The sequence below is a fragment of the Nematolebias whitei genome, chromosome 12, assembly GCF_014905685.2.
Source record: "Nematolebias whitei isolate Nwh7 chromosome 12, NemWhi1, whole genome shotgun sequence".
NCBI lineage: Eukaryota > Metazoa > Chordata > Actinopteri > Cyprinodontiformes > Rivulidae > Nematolebias > Nematolebias whitei.
In genome coordinates this window covers 9,442,543-9,470,410 of record NC_056509.1, presented here as the reverse complement: position 1 = coordinate 9,470,410, position 27,868 = coordinate 9,442,543, and the positions used below count along the sequence as shown (strand labels likewise).

At 42.5% G+C, this 27,868-nt stretch overlaps 2 protein-coding genes across 2 annotated transcripts in view; both read left to right on the top strand.

The window, feature by feature from the left end:
- The window catches only part of il17a/f3 (interleukin 17a/f3), an 89,391-nt gene that overhangs the window by 35,899 nt on the left and 25,624 nt on the right, over nt 1–27,868 (top strand). The window lies entirely within an intron of this gene.
- LOC119418017 (E3 SUMO-protein ligase ZBED1-like) lies at nt 11,436–12,069 on the top strand. The gene is made up of 2 exons (XM_037685261.1): nt 11,436–11,718; nt 11,885–12,069. The coding sequence occupies exons 1-2, from the start codon at nt 11,440–11,442 to the stop codon at nt 12,017–12,019; spliced, it is 414 nt and encodes a 137-aa protein (XP_037541189.1). The 5' UTR covers nt 11,436–11,439; the 3' UTR covers nt 12,020–12,069.

Here is a 27,868-nt window from a genome sequence, read left to right as displayed (position 1 = left end):
CCCCCCCCCCCCCATCTCTCTGATTTGCTACAACCGTATGTCCCACCACGCTCCCTGAGGTCAGCAGACCAGTTGCTCCTCACAGTTCCAGGAACTCGTCTTAAGCGCAGAGGTGACGGGGCCTTCTCTGTAGCAGGACCAAGACTCTGGAACGAGTTACCTCTGCTTGTCAGACAGGCCCCCTCCCTCTTGGTTTTCAAGTCCCGTTTAAAAACTTACTACTATTCAATAGCTTTCAACACAAGATGATCTGTGTTTTGATCCTGTATGCTCCACACTGGTTTGTCGTCATTATCTGCATCGTTTTTTGTCTATATTCTGATTTACCTCATTTTGTATTTTGCTTTGTGTGTTACCTGTTATTTTGTCTATACAGCACTTTGGTTGGCTTTGTATCTGTTTTAAGTGCTCTATAAATAAAGTGGTATTGTATGGTATGGTATGGTATGGTAAGATATGAACTAAGAAAAAATTCAATTAAATAATGCGCTAAGCACTAATAGCATAAAACCAATACGTCGAACAGCTGCCCTATGGACAGAAACTGGAAGTTGGTTCCACAGGCGAGGAGCCTGATAACTGAAAGATCTTTCTTCCTTTTTGATTTTGGAAATTCTAGGAAACACGAGTAAGCCTGCAGTCTGAGAGCAAAGTGCTGTGTTGTGAAAATATGGAACAGTAAGATCTGTAATATAAGATGGAGCTAGGTTGTTGAGAACTTTCTAGGTTGGAAGTAGAATTTTGAATTCAATTCTGGATTTGACAGGGAACCAGTGGAGAGAAGGTAAAACTGGAGAGATATGATCTCTCCTACTAACTCTAGTTAAGACTGGAAGCAGCATTTTGGATTAACTGAAGATGTTTTAAGTATTTGGACACCCAGATAATAAACCATTGCAATAGCTCAGTCTAGAAATAACAAATGCATGAACCAGTTTTTCTGCATCACTTTTAGATAAGATGTTTCTAATTTTAGCAATATTACGCAGGCGGAAGAAGGAGGTTCTAGTAACTTTTTTAATGTGTGGGATAAAAGATATGTCCTGAAGAATATAACACCAAGATTTTTAACATTAGAACTAAAGGCCAGATTAATGCCATTCAAGGGGGGCAAAAGGCTGAAAAATTTATTCCTAAAATGCTCAGGTCCAAAAACCAAAATCTCAGTCTTGTCTATTCAAAAGCAGAAAATTTAGGGTCATCCATGTTTTTATGTCTTTGACATGCTTGTAGTCTAAGTAGCTGATTGGATTCATTGGGTTTCATGGACAAATATAACTGTGTATCATCAGCATAACAATGAAAATTTATCCCATGCTATTAATACAATTACCTAATGGAAGCGTATATATGGTTAAGAGTATTGGTCCCAGCACTGAACCCTGAGGGGCTCCAGGACTAACTTTGCTGTATGATGAAGATTCATTATTTACATTTACAAACTGGAATACTACGCTCGGCAGAATGCAGATCTTAAAGTCATCTACCTGGAAGCTGCAGCAGAGGCGTTCCAGTGGGCAGAAGAGGAAGCGCTGCTCCCGGCTTAAGAGGAGAGGATTCTGGGCGGGGGTTATGGTGAGTCTACGAGCTAACGCTAAAGCCGGTAAACTCCCCATGCTGTCTCTCTTTCTGTCGAATGTCCGCTCGTTGGACAACAAGATGGATTTACTTCGTCTGAGAGCGGGCGCCTCAGAAGAGATGAAGAAGTGTGCGGTACTTTGCCTCACAGAAATGTGGGTTACAAGCGAAACGCCGGATACAGTCTTCCAGTTGGATGACACTTTTTTTTCGAGTGGACCGCTGCAGCGAACTAACGGGGAAATCACGGGGAGGCGGAGTATGCATTTACTTGAGTAAAAGTTGGTGCACGAACTGTACTCTTGTAAATAGCTCATGCTAGCTTTGGAGCAAATAACCGTGAAATGTCGGCCACATTATCTACCCCGCGAGTTCACGGTGACTTTCATCACTGTCGTTTACATTCCTCCGGACGCTAATGCTAATGAATCACTGCAAGAGCTACATGATATCATCAGCTCGCTGCAGAGCAAACACCCCAAGGCTCTTTACATGGTAGCCGGAGACTTTAACCACGTGAATCTAAAGGACTGTCTCCCAAGCTTTAATCAGCATGTGATAATTCCAATACGTGGAGACAAGACGCTGGACCGTGTTTACACGAACGTAAAAGATGCATACAAAGCCGAACCCCGCCCCCACTTAGGACTGTCAGACCACATCTCAATCTTCCTGGCTCCTGTTTACATGCCCCCGCTGAGACACTCCAGACGGGTACAAAAGAAAGTTAAATGTTGGATCCAGGACAGTGGCCCCATACTGAGAGATTGTTTTGACCGAACAGACTGGCAGGTTTTCAGAGAAGCTGCTGAAAATTGAGGATCGCTTGATCTGGACCAATACACATCTTCAGTTCTGGGTTACATTAGTACATGTACTGACACCGTCTCCACTATCAGAAATGTTAAAAGCTACCCAAACAGAAAACCTTGGCTGAATGCAGAGGTGCGCACCCTGCTGGAAGCCAGGAACACTGCCTTCAGGTCTGGAAGCTCAGAGGAGCTGAGTAGGACAAGAAAAGTGCTGGTTGATGGTATTAAGAGGGCCAAGGCCACATATGCACAGAGGATCGAGGGTCAATTCATCTCACAAGACCCTAGGAGCATGTGGAGAGGCATTAAGTGCATAACAGATTATAAAGGAAGGAGCGAACAATGCCCCAAAGACCCATCTCTGCTTGATGCCCTCAACAAGTTCTATGCACGCTTTAAAGACCTGAAGAGACCACCTAGCACCAGACTCACCTCACCACCGAATGAAGAGCATCTCAGCGTGACCTCAGCCGAAGTAAGGAGTACTTTCAGGAGGATTAATCCACACAAAGCAACTGGCCCAGACAACTTCCCCGGTAAAGTGTTGAAGGAATGTGCTGATCAGCTCTGTGAGGTGCTGGCAGACATCTTTAACACCTCACTTACCCTTGAGACAGTTCCCACCTGCCTGAAGACTGCCACCATCATCCCAGTCCCAAAAAGCTCTACAGTGACTGGTCTGAATGACTATCGGCCAGTGGCCCTCACCCCGATAGTTTCTAAATGCTTCGAAAAACTGGTCATGACTCACATCAAAACAACCATCAACATCAACGAGGACCCTTATCAGTATGCATACCGTGAGAACCGATCAACAGAGGATGCCATCTCCTCTGTGGTCCACACTGCGCTCAACCACCTGGAACAGAAAAACTCTTATGTCCGTATGCTCTTTGTGGACTTCACATCCGCCTTCAACACCATGATCCCCCAAAACCTGATGGACATACTATCCACACTAGGACTACGCCCCTCCATTTGCAACTGGGTACTAGACTTCTTAACAAACAGACAACAGTTAGTGAGGATCCACAACTTCTCCTCCTCCACCATAACCCTCAGCACTGGCTCTCCTCAGGGATGTGTGTTGAGCCCCCTCCTGTTTACTCTGCTCACGTATGATTGTGCAGCTACCCATCCAGGCTTTCACATTGTAAAGTTTGCAGATGATACAGCAGTGGTGGGATGCATCACAAACAATGATGAGTCCAGCTACAGGCAAGAGGTGGAACACCTGGAGAGCTGGTGCAAAGAGAATAACCTTCACATCAATGTGAAGAAGACAAAGGAGATGATTGTGGACTTCAGAAGGAGCAAAAACATCTACACCCCCCTGAACATAAGAGGATCTGCGGTGGAAGTGGTCTCCAGCTACAAGTACTTGGGTGTACACATGAAAGGCAACCTCAGCTGGAGCAACAACACCACCAGCCTGATCAAGAAAGCTCATCAGAGACTCTACTTCCTCAGATGGCTGAGGCGAGCTGGTCTGGGAAGCTCAGTTCTCACCTCCTTCTACAGGTGTGCAGTGGAGAGCATCATGTGCTCCAGCATCAACGTGACAGCATCAACATCAACATCACAGCTGCAGAAAGAAAAGCTTTGCAGAGAGTGGTGAAGGCTGTACAGAAGACTGTCGGATTCAGCCTCCCCACCATCACAGACATCTACACATTTAGATGCAGGAAGAGGGCTACCTGCACCATGAAGGACCTCACTCACCCAGCACACACACCTTTTGCCCCACTCCCCTCAGGAAGGAGGTTGAGGAGCATTGAGTGTAGAACCACTAGACTGAGGAACAGCTTCTACCCTGAGGCTGTTAGACTCATGAATCTCTAACTAGAATAATCACTGTAAAAAACCACATCATGTTGCTGCTGATCTGTTTCATGTTGCTGCTGATCTGTTTAAATGTGGATGTGTTCATGCGTGCACATCCGCTCACACAGACTCATGTTCATGTTTGTGCTTATGTTCAATGTTTTTATTTTATGAGTGCTTAGTGTATATTTAGTTGATGTTTTTCTTAGTTCATATCTTAGATGTTGATGTAACTGGGACCCTGTGTACATAATTTTGCTCCACCACATGCACCACATGAGGTGCGAATGACAATAAAGAATCTGACTCTGAATATATCAGAAGAATATGATTTAAACCAGTTTAGAGCCGTTCCTGTAATTCCAATATCATATTCAATTCCCTGTTGTAGAATATTTTGATCTTCTTTATCAAATGCAGCACTGAGGTCAAAAAGGGCCAGTGTAGACACCTGTGCATTGTCAGAGGCCATGAGAATATCATTAGTAACATTCACCAGTGCAGTTTCTGTGCTATGATGAGCTCTAAACCCTGACTGAAACTCTTCAAAAAGATTATTTCTTTACAGATGATCATGCAACTGACCAGCAACTATTTTCTTTAGATCTAAAAAAGTTAAATCTGGTCCTCTGGACATTCAAAAAAACAAAACAAAGCAAATCAACAAAAAAATGTAGAAACGTTTCATCTCTCATCCGAGAGACTTCCTCAGTCTGAGGAGCTGTATTCAGCTCAGTCTCTTAAATAGCATTGTCTCAGGGCATTCCATATGTTGAGGGAGTATCAGAGAAACTGAGACGTTTATTTTCTAAACATAACGTCCCAGTGGCTTTTAAACCCCAAAATACATTATGGCAAAGACTGGTTCATCCCAAAGATCCAGTCCCCCGGCACAAACAGAGCAATGTTGTGTATGCTGTTCAGTGTCAGGAGGGCTGTGATCAGTCTTACATCGGGGAAACAAAACAGCCACTGGCCAAAAGGATGGCCCAGCACAGAAGATCAACATCATCAGGCCAGGACTCTGCGGTCTACACTCATCTCCAGGCCAGCGGTCACTCTTTCAGGGATGAAGATGTTCACATCCTGGACAGAGAGGAACGATGGTTTGAGAAAGGAGTAAAGGAGGCCATCTTTGTGAAAAGAAACCGTCCATCATTAAACAGGGGTGGAGGCCTCCAGGTTGAACTGTCCCCCTCTTACAATGCTGTGATTGGTAGTATCACTCAGCCCTCTGTGAACAGTAAACAGCCATCAGTGTGCTAATGATCCATTGTTATGCTGATGGTCCTTCTTGAGCATGTGATCAGCTAGTTTTGGTTGTCAGCAGCAAAACTGGTTGATCCACCCTGAGACGGTGCTATTTAAGAGACTGAGCTGAATACAGCTCCTCAGACTGAGGAAGTCTCTCGGATGAGAGACGAAACGTTTCTACATTTTTTTGTTGATTTGCTTTGTTTTGTTTTTTTGAATGTCCAGAGGACCAGATTTAACTTTTTTAGATTTTTCTACCTGGATTATTGAGCATGCATCAGGATATTTTCTTTAGAATTTTCTTAGATGAAAATTAGAATAGATATAGGTCTATAATTGGTTAGAGTTCCTGAGTCAGTGTTATGTTTCTTAAGTAAAGGTTTAATTACAGCAATCTTAAAGCTCTGTGGTACATAACCTTTTATTAGAGACAATCAGATCCCAGACATGGTTATTAATTAAGGGAAATATATCTTTTAATAGCCTGGTTGGGATGAGATCTAGCAGACATGTGGACGGTTTGGATGAAGCTATTGTTTTTGACAATTTAGAGAGCTCAACAGGACAAAAACAGTCCAAACATAAATCAGGTTCTAGTCATAAAGTTGTCTCATCTGACACAGAACCAGAGGTGATACTAGCAATGTTGGTTTGAATTTTATCTCTAATTGAAATTTTTTTATTTATAAATATTCTCATGAAGTCATCACTGCTTATAGTTGTAGGGATGCATGAATCAACAGAGACAGGATTTTTTTATTAGTACTACGGCACTAGTTGTCCTTTTCAGTACTATGATACTGAAACGGGTTATTTTTTTTCTCAATAATTAAAGATGAATAATATTAAGTTCCAGCTTTACGGAGTGCTTTTTTGTACATTAGCAGGCTATCTCTCCAGGATAAGTAAAATTCCTCAACATTTTGTGGAGCGCCATTTTCTTTCCAGCTTTCTAGATGTCTGTTTTAAAGTACGTAACTCAGAATTGAACCAAGGAGCCTCCTCTGATCGATTACTTTCTTTTTCAACGGAGTTGCTTTATCGAGTGAAGCTTGCAAAGAAGTTGTGAAATTATCAACCAGATGCTTTTTTTGTGCTGAAACGTTTCGCCTTCGATCCGGAAGGCTTCATCAGTCAAGGACACATACAACACATAACTGATTCTTCCCCCAACAGCTTACTCCAAAGTGGAACAAACCAGTTATGTTGGTGCTGAAATGGTGTCTTTGGCATGCCCCCTCCTTCTCTGCCATCCCTCTTCCTTGTTGACAGTTTCAGATTCATGGGAACACACCTCAATTAGGTATGCCAGATCTGGTTTAAAGGGCACATCTAACCCCCAGTCCCTCGCTGCCTAAAAGAGGCAACCAGCCTCTCCTATCACAGGAACAGCTCCCCTACTTAGCTGTCTTCACTGCCGGCAGTGCTGGTCATTGTGGAACCCTCCCACCTGGTGTCCAGCCCAGCAACACCAAATCAAGAAAAGAACTCTCCAGTCTCTACTCCTGTTCTCCCTTTATCTCCTTCCCCACAGGTGAGTTCAATTACTACTCATCAACTCCTTGCAGCAGCCACAGGCCTTATTCACCACACACTCCCCTTGTAAAAAAAAGGACTCGTCCTCGAGTCAAGTTGTCAAATCATAGTCCCCCATCTAGGGCTTTAACAGACTACTCGAATAATCTACACATAGATTCCTAGGACACCTATCGAGGTATTTAATTTCACATCGAGTATTCGTGGTGTTTCGCTTCCCCAGTGAGGTAGACACAGGACACGTGCCACGCCCTCACTGCAGCCTTCTCCTCCAAGTGGTCTAAAACTATTCCTAAGGCCCAGGTATCACCCGTAGCTGTTTTTTTTAGGATGGTTTAGTCTAAGGCTGTGTTGAGATGATTCACCCAGACTGTTAACTACCCCCTATCTGTGCACCACACCCAGAATCTCACCTCGTGCCTTGCCCGACCTAGCAGCAGGAGTGGGGACGTTCGACAGACGAGGAAGCACACGTTCACGGTAGCTCATCTCCTAATTTAGCGTTACAATTGTTATCCGATCTGGTTTTGTTTGAAATCTAGGAGTAAGATTCCTGGATGTTGTTTTATACTCAAAGCTACGAAACCCTTAAAAACCTCCCAAGCTTTTGTTGTTAACATTGAACCAAGTTCTCCACTTCCATGAACAAAGGGGTGTTGAAATAAGAATCCAGTATTTTATGTTTTGCTTTGCTTTAATCAATGAATTTGCAGGGGGAACAGTGGTAAGCACAATCCAACACAGTGATTACATTTGATTACACAGAGGATACATGATGATTAATAAGTGGCTCCGAGATTTAGTTGGACTCCAGAGGTTGATCAGTCTGCTTGACAAGGTGGTTCTCTGAACCTGAGGAGAGCTGGGGGAAAACTGCCTCAACCGTTTTCCTTCTTGCCAGCCATGCCCTAGGAGCCCCTAGGATCGTTCTGACGCACTTAAATGCTCCAAAAACCTTCACACTCACCCCCAACTCACAACCTAATCCAATATATGTTATCCCTTACCACTTCCAACAACCTTCGGCAACCCTGAGCAATTGAATCCAAAATATAATCAATCTCTCTGCTTGCAATCCTGTAGACTACCGCTCTGATCTGAATTAAAGGTTGATTAAGGACAAAATTTCTGAGACGTCTCCTTACCATCACTCTCTGATGGAATTCCTGAGAATCCCGGTGCAGTAAGGAGCAGATTACCTCACCCGCTCTGGAATGAGGCCGCCTCAGGCTCCACAGCTGTTCAGAATCTGAAGAAATAGGCTCTGGGTGATGATCCGGGCTGAAATGAAGAATAACTCCAGAGAGGAGTTTTCTTCTTCGGATCTGTCCAATTTCTTCCTCAGCTGGAACCGTCAAAAACTTGTCCTGTACTCCTCACACTCCAGTCGTCTTTTCAGCCCCAGTTTGTCAGATCAGTGTATATTTATAGAGTAAGTTTTTTGGTTACCACCTCCGATAGATCATGCCACCCGTTTTGCCCTCCTTTTTGGGCTGGAGTTTGCTTAGGATTTCTATGCATGTCTATAGGAGATGATTACATCACTCTCATACATATTAAAAGTGGGTGTCACTTTAATCTGTCTGGTTTAGTCCGGATTTCTCTGTTTCAATCTTAGAGCTTGTTATTCTGTTCCGTTTCCTTATAAGGATTTATGTTTTGCTCGGTGCTGCCTCAAGAAGCGTTATTGTTAAACATTTTTCCATGAGTAACTCATCACTTGTACATAATTTCTGTAAAAACATTTCTGAGAAGACAGTTCATTTTCTTCTTAAGCTCTCAACATCATAAAACGAACTTTATACAAAATACATTTTAAAATCACAAAAGATTATAATATCAACATGATTATCTTTACTTGATTCGTTTGTAAATCAACAATTCCTGTTTATTTATTTAAAGAATAACAGTTTCATTGGGAGGGAATGTCTTCCATCCTTTTTCTCCTTTTACTCTTCTCTCTTTCCTCCGCCTGCATGTGTGTGCTGCGTGTGTGTGGGTGTGTGCGCCTCCAGCTCATCCGTTTCCAATTAACTAGGCTGGAAACTCTGGTACTTTCCTACAGGCCCAAAGTGAAACGGGCCTAAAGGACAGTCTGACTTCCACAACAAAGCGGCACTTATTTACAGTGGTGACGTCATTACGCCGCCGTTACGTCATTGCGTCACGTGTCACGTGATCCGCACCGGGCGCGGGTTACAAAATGGATTCCTCCAAGCAGACAGATGGAGCAGAGCAGGCCCAGTCTTGACAGACAGGTAGAAATGCATCAATAGTCTGGAAATATTTCACAAAAGATGAATCTTCTGGTTCAACTACCATAAGGAAACGGAAAATGAAACAACGTCCTGATTGGAGCGCGTTGCAAACCGGTGTTGCACCATATTTTGTGACCGCTGTATGTTGTGACTGTAGGGGGCGGTGTTGCATGCACTGTTGCAGGTCACAGAATATGGTGTAACATCGGGTCCAATCGACCGAACCAGAACCAGCTTCCTTCTGACTTTGTTTCACAAACAAAAAGCAAAGAAATATTAATCTCTACACCTATAAAAAACCTATAAACATATTAATCTCTAAAGCTAAACCTAATGCACACCACTGTGGGCAGTGGTGCGGGGTGGTCGACTGTCCCACGGTTTTTATTTTCGTTTTTGACGTGCTGCACATTTCTTCACGTTTGCAGCTTAATAATAAAAACTAATAGTTTAGTTTATCCTGTGACTTATTTGCTGTATATAAATGGTAGGAGCATAATAAACGCTCCCAATGTTTTGTTGGTCGTTTTTTTGTAAATAATGACCTTTTTTGTGGTTTTATTTATTTATTTATTTTTGTATCTTTAGATCCTATGATGTCATCAAGTACTCAAGTTCTACTCGAGTTTTATTATATTAATGTCGAGTTTAAAAATTATGTAGTCGTTCAACCCCTACCCCCATCCAAACAGGGGCTCTCCTCTCCCGATGAGGTTGTCCATGCTTTCTGTTAGGGTTGTTATAGATAAACCGATACGACCGGATATCCGGTTTGACAAGCTAGCGATATGGTTGTGTCGGTAGCAGCCGTATAAATCGACAGCAACCAGCCACAAATGCTGAGATGAACCGGTTGAAGAGACATGAACCGGGTATCGCAAGACTAGCTCGGTTGACAGTGCGTTTATAAAACAACGCAAGAGTCGGAAATGCCCGCGAAGCTATTCTCACGCATGCTCCGTAGCTCACCAAGACAACGAGAATGGATGTAAATAGTAGCAGCGTTAGCGGGTCACCGAGAAAGATTTTCAATACAGCAGCCAGACAAAAGTCTAAAGTGTGGAACGTTTTCGGGTTTTACAAGAAGGACGGAAAACTCGACAAAAAACCACGCTATTTGTAAGCTATGCAGAGCACCTCTGAAGTACACTGGTAGCACAACAAACCTTGATCAACATGCAACGAGAAAACACAGAGAGGAGTATGGCGAACTTCTCAAGCCCCATAACAACGAGCAGGAGCAGGCAGCTGCCACACAGAGAGCGACGGGTAACGTTATCACTAAATTTTACGGGCAACTCGGCGACAGTTCATCACGAGCTAAGGATATAACGGCATCAATAACCCGTTTCATAGCTAAGGGCTTATGGCCGTACAATATAGTGGAGGGGGAAGGATTTCAGGATTTGATTCATACGTTAGAGCCCAGATATAAGATTCCGTCCCGGCAGCATATCACAAACACATGCATGCCAGCGTTGTATGCCCAAGTGAAGAGCCAAGTTGAAAAAGAATTGGCACATGCAGAGCGAGTTGCTATTACAACTGATGCCTGGACGTCATGCTCCACTGAGTCTTATGTGACCATCACTGTCCACTATATCTCTCCAGACTGGAAGTTAAATGTGCATGTGTAACAAACCAGGGCATTCAAAGGATCCCACACTGTGAAAAACATTGGTGCTCTGCTAAAACAGGCATGTGTTGACTGGAACCTTCTTGATAAAGATCCAGCACTGGTGACAGACAATGCCACAAACATGGTATTAGCTGGAGTGGAAGCAGAGATGACCCCTCACCTCATGTGCTTTGCACACACTATTAATCTCGCCACACAGAAAGCCTTTAAAGTTGACACAGTAGCAAGGTTGCTGGGGAGAGTGAGGAAAGCCGTTGCCTTTTTTCATCGTAGTGTGAGGGCAGCAGAAATCCTTCAAGAGAAACAGAAACAACTAGCCTTGCCTTCCCACAAACTCATCCAAGATGTATCCACACGGTGGAATAGCTCCCATGACATGCTTGAACGCTTTTTTGAGCAACATCCTGCGATTTCTGCAGCACTCATGTCCAGGGACCTCAGAAAAGGAGAAGAGGTGAATACTCTCAAGGACAAAGACTTCTGCGACATTGAAGACATTGTCAAACTGATGGCGCCAGTCAAACTTGTGACTACCAGCATGTCTGAAGACAAGCGACCCACACTCTCAATGATTCTTCCTGTAAAAGCAAAGCTTAAAAAGAACTTTGAACCATCAGATGAAGACTCAGTGTTAATCAGAGAGATGAAGCAGGCGTTCAAGAATGACTTGGAGAAACGCTACACAGGCCTTGAAGATCTCTTCCACACTGCAGCAGCTCTGGACCCCCGTTTTAAGTCCCTGCCCTTCCTCAGTAACCATGATGCAGAGAGGACATTCACAAGCATATCAGCAGAAGCAGCATCCCTGCATCACAAGGTAAATCCCCCAACACACTGTCAAAATACATATTACAGTACATTCAGTTACAGTCTGCTGTGTTTTGTTGCTGTCATTAGATATATTCTGACTACTGTTTATTTGATTCTTTACACTGCATTTAACCATACTGTACACTAAATGTTATTTTATGTTTTATTTCTAGGTAACGGGGGGTTCAGTTCAGAGAGGTCCAGTGCAGACTGATCCATGTCAGAGTGAACCTGCAAATGGAGATCCGGACGTCTGCATTGATGTACCCCAGACCCAAGATGAGCATAAAGGTTTGTGTGTTTTATAACTTGTGATCAAGAACGAGAAGACTTTGTCTTAAACTTGTGCTGCAGTCATAGTATCAGTATAAAACACATTCACTATAATGAGAGGATCTGCATGCAAAGAAAGAGTTAAATAATAATGATGATGATACATATTTTACATATGTACACGAGTCCTTGCATAAATAAATTCTGAACATCAAATGAAGATTTATACATAAAATGGTAGTCAATTAAAAAACTTCATGGCAAACATAGCCAGTAATATAAGGTACTTGTTTTCTATTTCAGATGATAAACCTCCTTGTAAAAAGAAGAAAATGTCAGCCCTGGACCAGCTGTTGGGAGAAGACTTTCAAGTAAGGACGGCATCTAGATCTGTGAGGGACCAGGCCAATGAAGAAGTCAAGAGGTACAGAGAGCGTGATCCTTTGCCCCTGAAAAAACCCCCCACTACAGTGGTGGAAAGAGCAACAGGACTTGCCACTGCTGTCATCTATGGCTAAAATGTATCTGTGCATACCGGCCACCAGTGTGGCATCTGAGAGAGTTTTCAGCACTGCAGGAGATATTGTTTCCACAAAACGCAGTCTACTCAAACATGAGCATGTGGATCCGCTGATTTTCCTTAAGAAAAATCTGCTGCAAAAAAAAGATGAGGACAGTGATTATGATGAATAAAAATATAGGTAAACATACAAACATAAGGAAGTGAACTACTTCACTGTGTTTGAGTTCATATTGAACCTGACGTGAATGTAGAAATGCAGGACATTACTTTTATTCAGACTACCTCACCAGGTCAGAAAGCTGCAGTTTGATTTCTTTTATACATGTAATCGGCACTTTGACTGTTGATGTGCTGCTGATTATCCATGCTGCTGATCTGATCTCATGCTGCTGTTTAAATGACATGATGTTATATTAATCTGTGCCCACCTGCTCACACAAACTCATGTTCGTGCTGCTGTTGTTAGGCGTACTGTTCTTGCATTATGTTTTTGTATTATTAAGTTCAAGTTCAAGTTGTGTTTATTTGTCATATGCAAGGTTAACACGATGAAATGTTCAGGATGAGAAGAACCGATTTGACTTGCTAAAAAACAAAAAACAAGCAAACAAGAAATACTAAAGCATGCAATAAGGGTACAAAATAAACTACCAAAAAGTGAAAAAGTAATTATAATATTTACAAAGTTTCTGAAGAGAAAAATGGTAAACAACATTGTAGAATTTTTACAGTGAAGCAGAATGAATTTGTGTGAATAAGTATTTCAAGGTAGTAATGTAATATAAGCTAAAATGCACATGATATATATTGCACATAACTACCAAACTACGCAGGGTATGTGACAGGTTATTGCACAGGTGCTTTGTGCTTACTGTAGCTTATTCCCATTTTTTTGATTACATGCTGCTGTAATCATTTGTGCATTTTATAATTTTTCTTTATTTTCTCATTTTATACTGATCCCATCAAACAAAGAAATATTCTTTTAGCTGGTCTTTTTAGGTCCATGTCTAAAAATAAACACATTTGACATGCGATTCTGTTGTTTGGCTTTTTACTTTATTTTTGCCAGTGCCTTACTGCACGCTTTTAGATATGATATATGTAAACTTTTACAAATTTAAAAATAATGTAAGAATGTCACATTTATAGAAATGGCCCTTTTTGTTCATAATTAATATTTGTCTACATTCAACAAATGTTAAACTGTAGAATTATATAAAGTTGAATCGAATCGAACCGAATCGCTCTTCCACTGTATCGAATCGAATCAAATCGTTCAGTTTTTAAAATAAATCGTTTTTGAATCGAATCGTAACCTTTGTATCTAGATGCAAATCGAATCGTCTCACACAGAGATGTACAACCCTACTTTCTGTCTTGATGACCCGGACCACCCGAAACAAGAGGTGTTTTGCATTGTCACCACTGCTAGTTGAGGGCCGCACCGCATCCAGACTCCACAGCTCAGAGTTGCATTCGTACTGGTCTCCCAGTTCCTGTCCATTTGGAGAGCATGGATCAGGCCCTGATGAGGTGTCCTGATGAAGAGGCTGCTCAGAAGGGATCCCATCTTGCTGCAGAAGATTACTGGACCCCCCCCCCCCCCCCCTACTCCCTGATGGATCTAGAAAAGAGGAGACATATGGCTTCCAACGGTTAAAATGCAGCACCTCCTCAGGCCCACCCCCTACTGGTGCTACACATTACAGCACATCCGTAATAGGCTCCATTATCTTAAAAGGACCCTTGAAACGTCTTTGTAGTTTTGGACACAAACCTTTCCGCCTAGCCTTAGTCAAAACCCACACAAGCTCTCCTTCAGTATAGTACTGCTGAGTTGCTCTTGTAGCAGCCTGAAAGAGGAGAATAAGAGTGAAAGATACTCTTGACACATTGCTTTCATTCAGGCAGGTGCAGCGGGAATCTATTTACACTTCAAAGTATTTACATAACTAGAAAGAACAAGTTTCATCTTTAAACCAAATCCAATATAGCAGTTAAATAATAAAAAAAATATAAAACAGATTACTTCACATCTTTTACACATACCGTTTCTCATATTCTTGTTTAAATGAAAATAAAAAATAGAAATGTTCATCTGTCCTTTTGCCAAAACAATGATAATGAATTTAAACATAAATGTAATCAAAATAGTCTTATTTTCATTCTCTGAATGTTTAATTCACTAAGATGAATAGTCAACACATGCACACACATCATGCACTAACGTCTGCCTCGTGCTGGGACATCGACGGTAGACTGAGCAATGCTAATTAGCATAAAACAACATTTTAAATAACAGTCCTAAACATCAACCATTTGATGAAAACCACTCGATCTTTAGATGAAAATACTCAAAAACACAACAGAAAATGTTTAATAACCGTTTTAAACACAAAAATTATTTAACTACCTGAAAGAAGAGAATAAGAGTGAAAGATACTCTTGACACATTGCTTTCATTCAGGCAGGTGCAGCGGGAATGAAGCAATGTCAGAGCTCCACCTCCTTCAAGCCCCGCAGCGGGAATGAAGCAATGTCAGAGCTCCACCTCCTTCAAGCCCCGCAGCCATGACTAATCGATCACAGACCATCAGAACTCAGCAAGTTGATCACAGATATATAACTCTAAACAGGAAAGTCCTTACAGAAAGTTATTTTAAACATTTTTAACAATGAATTTGTATTTTATATCACAGCTGTTCATTAAGAATAGTTGATCCAACTATTCTTTTAAATAAATTTCAATGTATCACATACTCCCCTGCAAAATTAGATGTCGTCCCAACATCACACATTAATAAACCACAAATTTTACACCAGAAAAAAAAAACAATTATTGTTAACAAACCAGATTCAGTGGCACTGAAAATCAAAACATTTTACTTTGGTCTAATATCCAGGTACAAACAAAGGTTGGTCTACTTGAAAAGGATGCATCCACATCACTGGGAGAAAGTCTCTGTAAAATGTGGGTTGGTAGTGGTGCAATAGTTCATTTGCATGCGTTGTACTGTAGCATGATGGGAGTTCCAAGTTGGTCATAGGTGAAGATCTTAGGAGCTTGCCTCTCTCGTCTTGGTACGTCATAGAGATGTCTTTCTTGGCTCTCTGTATTTGAATGTTGAGATTCTGGAATGTCATTACCATTTCCTCAGCAGGCTGTGAATCTTCAGGACAATGATCAGTCTCAGGCAACACATTATGTGGCGGTGTTCCAGATTCAATTGTGTTTGATACCTCTTCTTCAGAAGCTTGGTCATCCAGGTTCTCATTTGGTGCTCTCTGGTTGTTTCCTGTTGTGATATTTTCACTGTCCATGTCTGGCATGGGTTCTTGGTGTTGTAGTACTGGGGTGTAATAGTATCCACATTCATCATCATCATCATCATCATCATCATCATCATCGTCATCATCATCATCATCGTCATCATCTTCTTTCCAACATGTGTTGTCTGTCCTTTTTTCTGTCAAGTTCTTTTTCTTTGGCATCGTTTTCTGTTGAACATCAAAAGGCAAGAAATCACAATAAGTTTCTGTGGAGGATTCTTGATCCTCCTCTTCCTTGTTCTGGCTTGACTTCATATACTGGAATATGTTTTCCAACTTGATGAATGACAGTATGGATATTTTCTTCCCAGTGATTGAGGAGTTTTCCAGGACCTCCTCTTGGTGTTAGGTTCCTGATAAGGACACGATCACCAGAATACAACAGTGAACTTTTCACCTTTGCATCATAAGATTTCTTACTCCTATCAGTTGACTTTTTTGCATTTGCTTGAACAAGTTTATAGGCTTCTTGCATTTCTGTTTTCCATCTTTCCATGTATGCACGATGATCTGTGCTTCCTGTCTCTGAGGTGAGTCCAAACAGCAGGTCGATAGGTAACCTTGGTGATTGTCCAAACAAAAGGGAAAATGGTGAAAATCCTGTTACCTTGGATCATGTGCAGTTGTATGCAAAGATGAGCTTGTTTAGAGATTCTCTCCAATTTGTCTTCTGTTTGTCAGTCAGTGTCCTTAACATTTGTAATAATGTCCTGTTAAATCGTTCAACTTGCCCATTTCCCTGTGGGTGATAGGGAGTAGTTTGTGATTCCAAAACGCCACAGTTCTTTTTTTAACTGCACAAAGAGCTGGTTCTCAAATTCACCACCTTGGTCGTGATGTATTCTTGCAGGCAGTCCAAACTTGAGAGCAAATTCATTAAATATTCTATCTGCAACTGTTTTGGCAGACATGGAGGTGGTTGGATAAGTCTGGGCGAAACGGGTGAAATGATCAACAATAACCAGTATATATTCATATCCACCTCTGCATTTGTCTAAATGGAGAAAATCAATCAACACTAGTTCAAATGGTTGAGTGGTGATGATACTATTTAGAGGTGCCCATGGTGTTTTCTGTTTAAGGCAGGTACAAGTCTGTGAAGCATAATGTTCAATTTCTAATTGCAAATAAGGCCAAAAGAATCTGTCCCTGATCAGTGATGTTGTTTGATCAATACCTTGATGGCCCATCTCATCATGCAACTCTTTCAATACAGTAGCTTTGTACAATTCAGGTAACAAGTTGCTTTGTTTGTTGTCTTCCTGTGGAGGATGTCATCTTCATCAATATGGAGTCTCTCCCACTCACGCAGTAAACACTTGCTCTTTACACTGAACGTGTTCTTCTCTTGTACCGACGGTTTGTTATTGTCTGCTTTGCACTGCATTATGGGACCAATGTTTTTGTCATCTTTTTGAGCTTGATGGATCTCATTAGCTGACAGCTGTTTGTGGACCTTTTCAATCTCGGATGTGCATTCAAAAGAAGTGAGGGTTGAACATACCTGAGGTGAGGTGGGATACTGAGCTTCAGTTTGAGTTATCGCAGCCACACAGTCAGATGTCAGTTCCTCTGTGCACTGCTTCATCATCTCCTCCAAATTCACAGGTATTCTTGAAAGACTGTCTGCATCCACATTCTCTTTACCTGGACGATAACGTATGGTAAAGTGGAAGTCTGAAAGTTCAGCTACCCATCTGCATCCAGTTGCGTTCAGCTTGGCACTTGACAAAACATGTCAGTGGGTTGTTGTCGGTGAACACAGTAAACGTTGGAGCATAATACAGATAATCTTGGAATTTCTCAGTGGTGGCCCACTTCATGGCTAGAAATTCCAATTTACCTGAAGGAAGATAATAATTTCTTTCAGAGGTAGTCAATGTTCTAGAGCCATAGGCTATCACACGTAGCTTACCATTTTGATGTTGATATAGGACAGCACCAAGACCTTTGTTAGATGCATCTGTGTGAAGGATGAAGGATTGTGAAAAATCTGGGAAGCCGAGGACTGGAGGTTCAACCAAACAGTCTATTAACCTCTCCAATATGTGCTGATGTTCCTCGCTCCACTCAGTAGGCTTGTTTGATGAAACTCCTTTCTTTATCACTTCTCTTGTGTTTTTCCTGTTTTGTGGCACATTGTCATTTTTAGTTGGGCCTTTTAGCAAGTTGTACAATGGCAGTGCTATGCGTGAAAATCCTTTATGTACTGTCTGTAATAACTTAGTAACCCCATAATTGCTCTTAACTCACCTACGGTGCTGGGTTTCTTTTCTTTCAATGCTCTCACAGCAATAGTGTCTGCTGGATTAATTTTACTGCCTTCAGCTGAAACAATTCTCCCCAAGTAGTGGACTTCCTTTTTGAAATGTTCACACTTGGCAGGTTTCAATTTAATTCTGTACCTCCTTAACAACTGCAGCACTTTCCGCACATGATCAACATGCTCATCAAATGACTGACTTTAGACCAACGTGTCATCTAAATAAGGGACACATATGTCATCTCTCACTTCCTCCAAACACTCCTCCATGCAGCACTGGAAGGCGGCAGGGGCGTTCATGAGTCCAAATGGAATCCTTATCCATTCATAAAGGCCCCACGGAGTCACAAATGCAGTTAAAGGCTGGCTGTCTTCATCCACAAATCCCTGATTGTAAGCCTTTCCTTCGTCTAATAAGGAGAACCACGAGTTTCCACCAAGACTGTCAAGGATATCTTGGATGCATGGTATTGGTTGTCTATCTGGATGAGTCTTTTTATTCAGTTCTCTGTAATTTATACACGGACGTAGACTTCCATCTTTTTTTCTTACACAAACAGCTGGTGATGCATAAGTCGAGTTAGATTTCTTCACCCAGCCTTGTGCAATGAGGTTGTGAAGATAGTTCATCTCCTTATAAAGGGGTTTTGGTACAGACAGGTAAGTGCGTGCAACAGGAGTCAAGTCTTTCAATGATATGCTTAGCTTCAGTTTTTCAATACAGCCAATATCATCATCAGATTTAGAAAAAGACGTGCATTTTTCATGAAGCATTTGCTGTACTCTTTCTTTCTCAGAGTCACTCAGATGGTTGAGCTCAATAGGTGGGTCCCAAGAGTTATCCATTTCGTTAGCACTTTCTGTATTTACTTGACTGATCAGAACTGGTGAAGTTTGAACACTCTCCTTCAATATGATTTTTGGATACACAGCCTCAATCGGTTGCAGTGTGCCCACTAAAGTTTTTCCTGGCAGTTCAATGTCATGATCAGTGGGATTTTGGACACTGAGAGTAATGTATGGTAGCACACCTTTTTTAAATGTTGTTACAGTCTCACAAAACTCGAGACCTTCAGCCCACTGTGGATTGATCTCTGGCTCAAACAGAAGTACAGTGTCTGATTTTAAAGGTCTTGTTTTCACTTTACAGTCAGTCAGAACTGAGGTGTGTTTTGACACAGTGACTTTTTCTTTAACGATTTTTACAATATAGTCACATGACTCTCCAGTAGTTACCAAATCAACAAAAGTTGTAACATTTTCTTTTTCAAGACTTGGATAGGCTGTTATTAATGTCTCTTGTAACTTGTTTATGCGCGTCACGTTCACTGGTTCTGTAGTATTGGTCTTTATCATGTGTTCTTTGACATTAAAGCCAAGAATGGGCTGTGGAAGTCCATTGCCTGTCATCATCAGCATTGGTACAACAATTTCTCTCGGTTCAGCGCCGTCTGCTGACAGTGCGATGGTAATCTAAAAAAGTTAAATCTGGTCCTCTGGACATAAAAAAACCCCAAAGCAAAACAACAAAAAAATGTAGATACGTTTCGTATCTCATCTGCAAGACTTCCTCAGTCTGAGGTGCTGTATTCAGTTCAGTCTTTTAAATAGCACCTTCTCAGAGTGGATTAACCAGTTTGCTGCTGACAACCAAAACCAGCTGGTCACATGATCAAGAAGGGCCAAGATGTGTGATGGTAACTTCAATGAAACCATTATATATGTTTTGTCCATTTGCAGCAGTGATTTGTAAGTCATCAGGAGCATCATGTAACTCAGAGATATCTTTAAGCTCCTCATGTGGTAAATTTTTCACTTTCCACTCTTCATCAATGATACTGACTTGCGAGCCTGTATCCCACAATGCTCGAGTCTTTTTGCCTTGGATGTAGCAGTTAACCATGCATCTTTTGCCTACCAAAGAAACAAGGTGAGTTGTGTTGTCCCTTTTCTGTGTGTGCATGTTCTTTGCTCTTTGTTTTGAATGCTGTTCACATCGTTTCCTATGTTTTGGCCAGTGTTCAGCTTGACAGGTTTTGGAACAATACAGGTCCTTCTCAAAAAATTAGCAAATTGTGATAAAAGTCATTATTTTCCATAATGTAATGATAAAAATGCAACTTTCATATATTTCAGATTCATTGCACACCAACTGAAATATTTCAGGTCTTTAATTGTTTTAATACTGATGATTATGGCATACAGCTCATGAAAACCCAAAATGCCTGTCCCAAAAAATTAGCATATTTCATCCCACCAATGAAAGACAAGTGTTTTTAATACAAAAAACGCCACCCTTCAAATAATCATGTTCAGTTATGCACTCAATACTTGGTCAGGAATCCTTTTGCATGAATGACTGCTTCAATGTGGCGTGGCATGGAGGCAATCAGCCTGTGGCACTGCTGAGGTGTTATGGAGGCCCAGGATGCTTCGATAGCGGCCTTAAGCTCATCCAGAGAGTTGGGTCTTGCGTCTCTCAACTTTCTCTTCACAATATCCCACAGGTTCCCTATGGGGTTCAGGTCAGGAGAGTTGGCAGGCCAATTGAGCACTGTAATACCATGGTCAGTAAACCATTTACCAGTGGTTGTGGCACTGTGAGCAGGTGCCAGGTCATGCTGAAAAATGAGATCTTCATCTCCATAAAGCTTTTCAGCAGATGGAAGCATGAAGTGCTCCAAAATCTCCTGATAGCTAGCTGGATTGACCCTGCGCTTGATAAAACACAGTGGACCAACACCAGCAGATGACATGACACCCCAGTGACTGTGGAAACTTGACACTGGACCTCAAGTAATGTGAATTCTGTGTCTCCTCTCTTCCTCCAGACTCTGGGACCTTGATTTCCAAAGGAAATGCAAAATTTACTGTAATCAGAGAACATAACTTTGGACCACTCAGCAGCAGTCCCAGGCAAGATGCTTCTGACGCAGTCTCTTGTTCAAAAGTGGCTTGACCTGGGGAATGCGGCACCTGTAGCCCATTTCCTGCACACGCCTGTGCACGGTGGCTTTGGATGTTTCTACTCCAGACTCAGTCCACTGCTTCCATAGGTCCCCCAAGGTCTGGAATCGGCCCTTCTCCACAATCCTCCTCAGGGTCCGGTCACCTCTTCTCGTTGTGCAGCATTTTCTGCCACACTTTTCCCTTCCCACAGACTTCCCACTGAGGTGCCATGATACAGCACTCTGGGAACAGCCTATTCGTTCAGCAATTTCTTTCTGTGTCTTACCCTCTTGCTTGAGGGTGTCAATGATGGCCTTCTGGACAGCAGTCAGGTCGGCAGTCTTACCCATGATTGCGGTTTTGAGTAATGAACAAGGCTGGGAGTTTTTAAAAGCCTCGGGCATGTTTTGCAGGTGTTTAGAGTTACGTCGTTGATTCAGATGGTTAGGATAATAGCTTGTTTAGAGAACCTTTTCATGATATGCTAATTTTTTGGGACAGGCATTTTGGGTTTTCATGAGCTGTATGCCATAATCATCAGTATTAAAATAATTAAAGACCTGAAATATTTCAGTTGGTGTGCAATGAATCTGAAATATATGAAAGTTTCATTTTTATCATTACATTATGGAAAATAATGACCTTTATCACAATATGCAAATTTTTTGAGAAGGACCTGTAGTTATCTTTTTTGCACATTGCACATATATTGTCTGTGCTCTGTTCCAAGGACTCCACAAAAAGAGCAATGCTGATGGGACGAACCAGTGTCGCAGGTTACTTCCTGTCCCGCGGGGGTAACCCTCTTCCATTAAAAAGAACACCTTTTTCATGTCCAACTCTGATTCTGCAGCCTGCGATAAAGTGCTCAGTACTACCGCAGCGGTAGCAGTGATTGCAGTACTCGCATCCATTTTGTTGGCACGCAAAACATTTTCTTGGGTGCGCACGATTCACAGGTGGGTATGGGTGCTGGAATGGAAATCTTTGCTGATTAAGTGCAGTATTGTTTCTCCACTCTTGTCCTCAAATTGCCCCAGGACTTTGAAGTAAAACCTGGGATTGAGGCGGGATGCGTTCCTGTGTTGCAGGAGGGGGAAGATATTGTGGTAGTGGTAGATTTGGTCTCTGAATTGACTCCCTTATTTGTGCAACTTCAGCTCCTATGTTCCTCAGTGCAGCCATACCCGAGCGCATTTCCTTCAGCCCATTAAGTACATCAGGCTGATTTTTGCAGGGAAGTTCCTGAATCTGTATTTCAGCCTTTTTGTCTGCAGATTTATTGTCAGATTGGACTATGTGAACAGTGGCTGATCTTTGCTGCGAGAGTAATTTCATTTTGTTTTGCCTCTCCGTTTCATTTGCACGAAGTACATTGAGTTTTTCAAGTAGCAGTTCATCACTTACATTTGTTTGCTGCAGGTAAGGCTGCAGGTCACTTCTTATGCTATCATTTTGCAGTCCTGTCAGAACAGTGTGGAGGAACATGCTTTGTACCAGTGCAGGATCATACCTTAGCCCAGTTTCATCTTCTTGTGAAGCAAAAAGTATTTTCTGTCTCAAATCAAGTGCACGAATAAGGAAGTTTTGTGGGGTTTCTTTATTGCTTTGGACCTCTGAAGTGAACAGTTTATAAAGTTCTCCAAAAAAGTTCAATCTGGTCCTCTGGACATTCAAAAAAAACAACAAAGCAAAACAACAAAAAATGTAGAAACGTTTCGTCTCTCATCCAAGAGACTTCCTCAGTCTGAGGAGCTGTTTTCAGCTCAGTCTCTTAAATAGCACCATCTCAGAGTGGATCAACCAGTTTGCTGCTGACAACCAAAACCAGCTGATCACATGCTCAAGAAGGACCATCAGCCTAACAATGGATCATTAGCACACTGATGGCTGTTTACTATTCACAGAGGGCTGAGTGCTGTTGCTTTGTTGTTTTTTTGAATGTCCAGAGGACCAGATTGAACTTTTTTGGATTTTTCTACCTGGATTATTGAGCATGCATCAGGATATTTATAAAGTTCTGTTGCTCCTTTTCCTAGTAATCAGACCTGAGAATTCTTCTCAAGCTTGGCAAAGTGAGGTTTGTTTTGCCTTCCAGGTAGCTACGTAGTTGTAGTCCAGGTGAAATTGCTCTTAATACTGCATCAATTATTTCTATTTCAGGGAAGCCTTTGCTGATGCCTTGTTCAATCTGATGTGCCAAGGTGGAAAACGTTGGTTACGTACTGTAACCCCAGATTCTATGAGTATAGGCGTAGCCCTTTAAGAGCGGTCACTGGTGGGTTTATCCCGTCATGCAAAGCATAGCACTGAAAAAACTTAGTCCACACCCACCTGTTGTGTGGGCCCCACCCGGTCCGTATAAATTAAGTTAAGAACGGGTAATCGGCTCCCAAATAGCTTTTTCTTCAGCCATTTAGGAGCCAGTGAAGCCCGACGCTGAAAGAGCTACTCCTATACTCATAGAATCTGGGGTTACAGTACGTAACCAACATTCTATTTCATATAGGCTTCGCCCTTTAAGAGCTGTCGCTGGTGGGTTAAGGGCGAAGCAGATGTAGTCTCTGCCTCACTGGGTCCATTTGAACACCATAAGAAGCGCCCGCTTGCCAAAAAACATCTTGTCACTCAGCTCTCCATGTGCGTAAATATGCATTGCGTAATTTACGCGTTCCGAATGCATGAACGCCCTGGAAAGGTTTTTAATAGAAAAGAGGAGAGACTGAAAAAGCCGTGAACAGAGCAGATCCACAGCTCTTCAATATGGACTTATTAATAATAAATGAACTGATTATTAATCAAATGAACTGATTGATGATTGATGACAGTAGTCATGAACTGATTAATAAACATAGAACAAGAACAACAGTCATAACCTGTGATTGATAACATCTCACACTGTAAATGCATGCAGTCAGATGTGAGTTTAAACAAGATTCCATGAAACAACAATATTCATTCTGTTAAGGCACTAAGGACAGAATGTGTCATGGAACGAGCCGTCATATCACGTAAATAAAAGTGAATAAATGAACAGGGTGTTGACCATGCGGCCACAGTGCAAATATCCTGCATTGACATACCATTATGCAAAGCAGTCGAAGATGCAATACCTCTGGTCGAGTGCACCCTGAGGTTGTCAGGAGGCTCTAAATCTGATGCTCTGTGGGCTTCAGAAATGGCCTCACACAGACAGTGGGACAGGCGCTGGTTGGATAATGGGCGACCTGCAGATATAGTGCACAAACAAATATTGAGTCTGACGCAGTGCGGCCGTGCGTGTTAGTAACATGTCAATGCACGTACAGGGCAGAGAAGATGGAAAGATGCTTCTTCTTCTGATTGTGGAGAGGAGGGAAAAATCCCTCCAACGATATCACTCTTGATTTAAAAGAGCTCGTGATGTTTTTAGGCATAAAAGCTGGATTAGGCCTCAAATCAGCTGAGCTGCGATCAGCCTGAATTCTGAGACATGACGGAGTGACAGAGAGGGCAGATAAATCACTCACCCTCTTAGTGGATGATAAAGCCAACAGCAGGGCTGTTTTAAGAGACAAGAATTTAATCGGAACCTGATCTACTGGCTCGAATGGAGCTTTGATCAGGGCTCGCAGAACCAGTGTTAAATCCCACTGCGGGGCAAGTGGGCGTGAAACAGGCCTGCATCTCTGTACACCTTTTAAAAAAACGCTTCATCAGCGGATGATTAAAAGCTGTTCTGTCCCCGAAACCTTCGTGACAAGAAGAGATGGCTGCAGCGTACGTTTTAATCGTGCTGAACGCCAGATTTCTGTCCATTAGCTGCTGCAGAAAGGACAGCACGCCACCTAGTGGACATGAGGTGGCCTCTACACCTTTCTCCATACACCAGCGCTAAAAAGCTGTCCACTTTGATGTGTACAGCGCTGTGGTAGAGGCAGCACATGAATCCTGGATCGTACGCACTGTATCTTGAGAGAGACACATCCTCTCTAAGCAGATCCGCTCAGTAGCCAGACCCAAAGGTGCTGGCCTACTTCTGGGTAGCTCCTGATCGCTCCTCCCGCCTGGAGGAAAGCATCCTCCCTCCACGGCAGTTTCCACGGGCGCCCCGATAACAGGTGTCGTAGAACTGGGAACCATGGGGCATTCATACGCTTGGGAGCCACCAGGAGATCTGTCAGTCCCTCCTTCCTAACTTGGTTCAGAAACCGTGATATCAGAGGGAGTGGGAGAAATGTGTAAAGAAGCATTTTGGGTCACGGGCTGTGAGCAAACGCGTCCACCCCTAGCGGTGGTTCGTCTCGCGGGTTCAGTGAGAACCATAGTTGACACTGAGAGTTCTCTCTTGTTACAAACAGGTCCACGGCCGCTTGCCAAATTTCTGCCACATCTGAGCCATCAGCTCTGGATGGAGGGTCCAGTCCCCGTGACACGGACCGCCCCTGGACATCACATCCACTCCCCTGTTCAGAACAATGGGGATGTACACTGCTCTGATGGAGAGCAGATTTTGGTGTGCCCAACACGGCAGCTGTCTCACAATGTGTAACATTTGGGCTGAGCACGCATCCCCCTGCCGGTTTATGTATGCAACAGTCACCTTGTCTGTGTGAATCAACACATATTGATTCCGCAGCACAGAGGCAAAGTGTTGAATCATATTCAAAACCGTGCGACACTCCAAAAACATTTATATGAGCTGCTGTGTGGGGTGGCCATAGCGCCCCCACAGCTCGAGACATGCATGTCATGTGTAATCAGGTCTCTCTTGTAAATGAGTCCTCAAGGCTCAATGGGATTTACCTGTCTAAATAAAGGTTGAATGAATGTGCCTTCCCAACCTGACAGGGACGCGTTTGTGAAGACTGACATGTGTGACTTAGGTCTGCTGACGGGACCTCCCTCCGACAGAAAAAGAGGGTTTCCCATTGTCTCAGGTCGATTCTCATGGAGGGGAGCACAGCAATGAACCGTCTCTTCTACCTCACCGGATCCACACGCAAACGAGCGAACCACCTCTGGAGGCGTCGCACAGTGTGAGCAGACGACATGTCCTTAATAACTTCATGACGGAAACAGTTGTTATCACTCTGCCGATTTCATGTGAGTTGCACTGCTGCCACCTGTCTGGAAAAATGAGTCAGCAGTGTAGATGAACAGATGCTGAGATAGGGGGAGTGGTGGCGCAGAGGTTAGAGAGGTGGGCTTGTGATCCGAAGATCGCTGGTTCACGCCCCGGCCCCGACAACATCAAAATTGTGGGTGGGGTAGGTGAAACACCCACACTTGCCCCCACCCTCATTCGCCCCACTCTGGGCCCATGAGCAAGGCCCTTAACCCCCACCATGTGCTCCCTAAACAGGTCTCTCTTGAAAATGAGTTCTCGTGGCTCAATGAGACTAACCTGGATAAATAAAGGCTAAATGAAAAAAAATATATATTCATCAATTAAAACGGATTCTTCATTTTTCTGGACTGAATAAAACGTGCATTGAATTTAATGAAATGTAACGTGAGACGTTATTTATCTTTGACCCATCAAAATGAATGTGGTCATTTATTTTACAGAATCAAAGTTTAACATCAAACATTTACATTAATTTGGCAAATATGAAAATAACAACATAATCAATCGCTTTACAGGTAGTGAGAAACAATGCGGCGATTGTTTCCACTCTTCAGCAGAACAGCAGACATCAATGAAAACTGTACAATTATGATCAATTATCCACACGGCGGTGGATGAGCACTTTACACAGACATTTCTAAATTATCTGGAAGGATTTCTACTTGAGAGAAGAATTTAAAGATGGAAATGAAGTTTAAAGGGAGTGAAGTATGGATGAGGGAGAATGTGGTGTGTATGAGTGAAAAGTGTTGACAGGACGACACCCTCCATCCAACCCAACTTTTCCTCGGTACGCTAAGTAGGAGACTAGACTCATTTACCTCTCTGAAGATGAATCAGAAGAAACGAAGTCCAGTTACGCTACCTGTCCAGCGTCTCCATAGGATGGCTGTGACTCGTCCGAAGTGGTGACGGGGCTTCGTCAACAACAGTTCACCTCACCGGGTGGACTCCACATGAGTGGGGTTCTTCAGAAGTTCCACTCAGAGGTGGAAGATGTTATAATCCAACTCGGAAGAGCCTTATCATGACTGGACTTCTGTTCTCCCAAACGACTTCACAGAACTGCGAACATCTCAGAACTTCTCCGCGCAGAACTGAACTGAGAGAACTAGGAAGTACCGGCATTTTAAAGAGCTCTATTTCCGGTATATTTGAGCGCCCCTGATTGGTCAATATTAACCAGACAGGGGTGTGGTTTGTGACGTAAGAGGTTACTAGAAGTCAGAAAACAGCAAGAATTGTTATGGAACAGATTAAAACTGTTCTCAGAGACAGGGAAAGTTTTGTTTTGGCGAGTTTGGAGAACAGGTGCCAACTTCTCTGTTGACGTCTGAGAGGATGTAAACAAGACAGTTGTTCCAACACATGTCTGCTTCGACTCCTGACCTTGGAAAACGCACACTTGCTCATTCAAAGACAGAAATCAGAAAATGCATAAAAACTCTGTAACAGGCCTTAACATGAATTCTAACTTTGCATGAGGATTAAAAAATCATTACACTGTTTCACAGTTAATAAAATTGATTAGTTCACTGCAACATCTAAAATGGTTTGAACTAAGACACTTTGATTATCAACATTTGTAAAATAGTAATGATAATAAAAAGAGAGTGTTCTTTCACTTGATTTTCAAGAAAGAAAGTCTCAGGATGGGTGAACCTGTATTTCTGGATTCAGATCAATGAAATGACAGTTTCTGTCCC

Excerpts from the sequence above, each read along its gene's own strand:
- LOC119418017 (XM_037685261.1), top strand. The coding sequence starts at position 11,440 with ATGTCTGAAGACAAGCGACCCACACTCTCAATGATTCTTCCTGTAAAA. Across the intron at positions 11,719-11,884 it reads CAGCATCCCTGCATCACAAG|GTAACGGGGGGTTCAGTTCA; the intron begins GTAAATCCCCCA and ends TTTTATTTCTAG.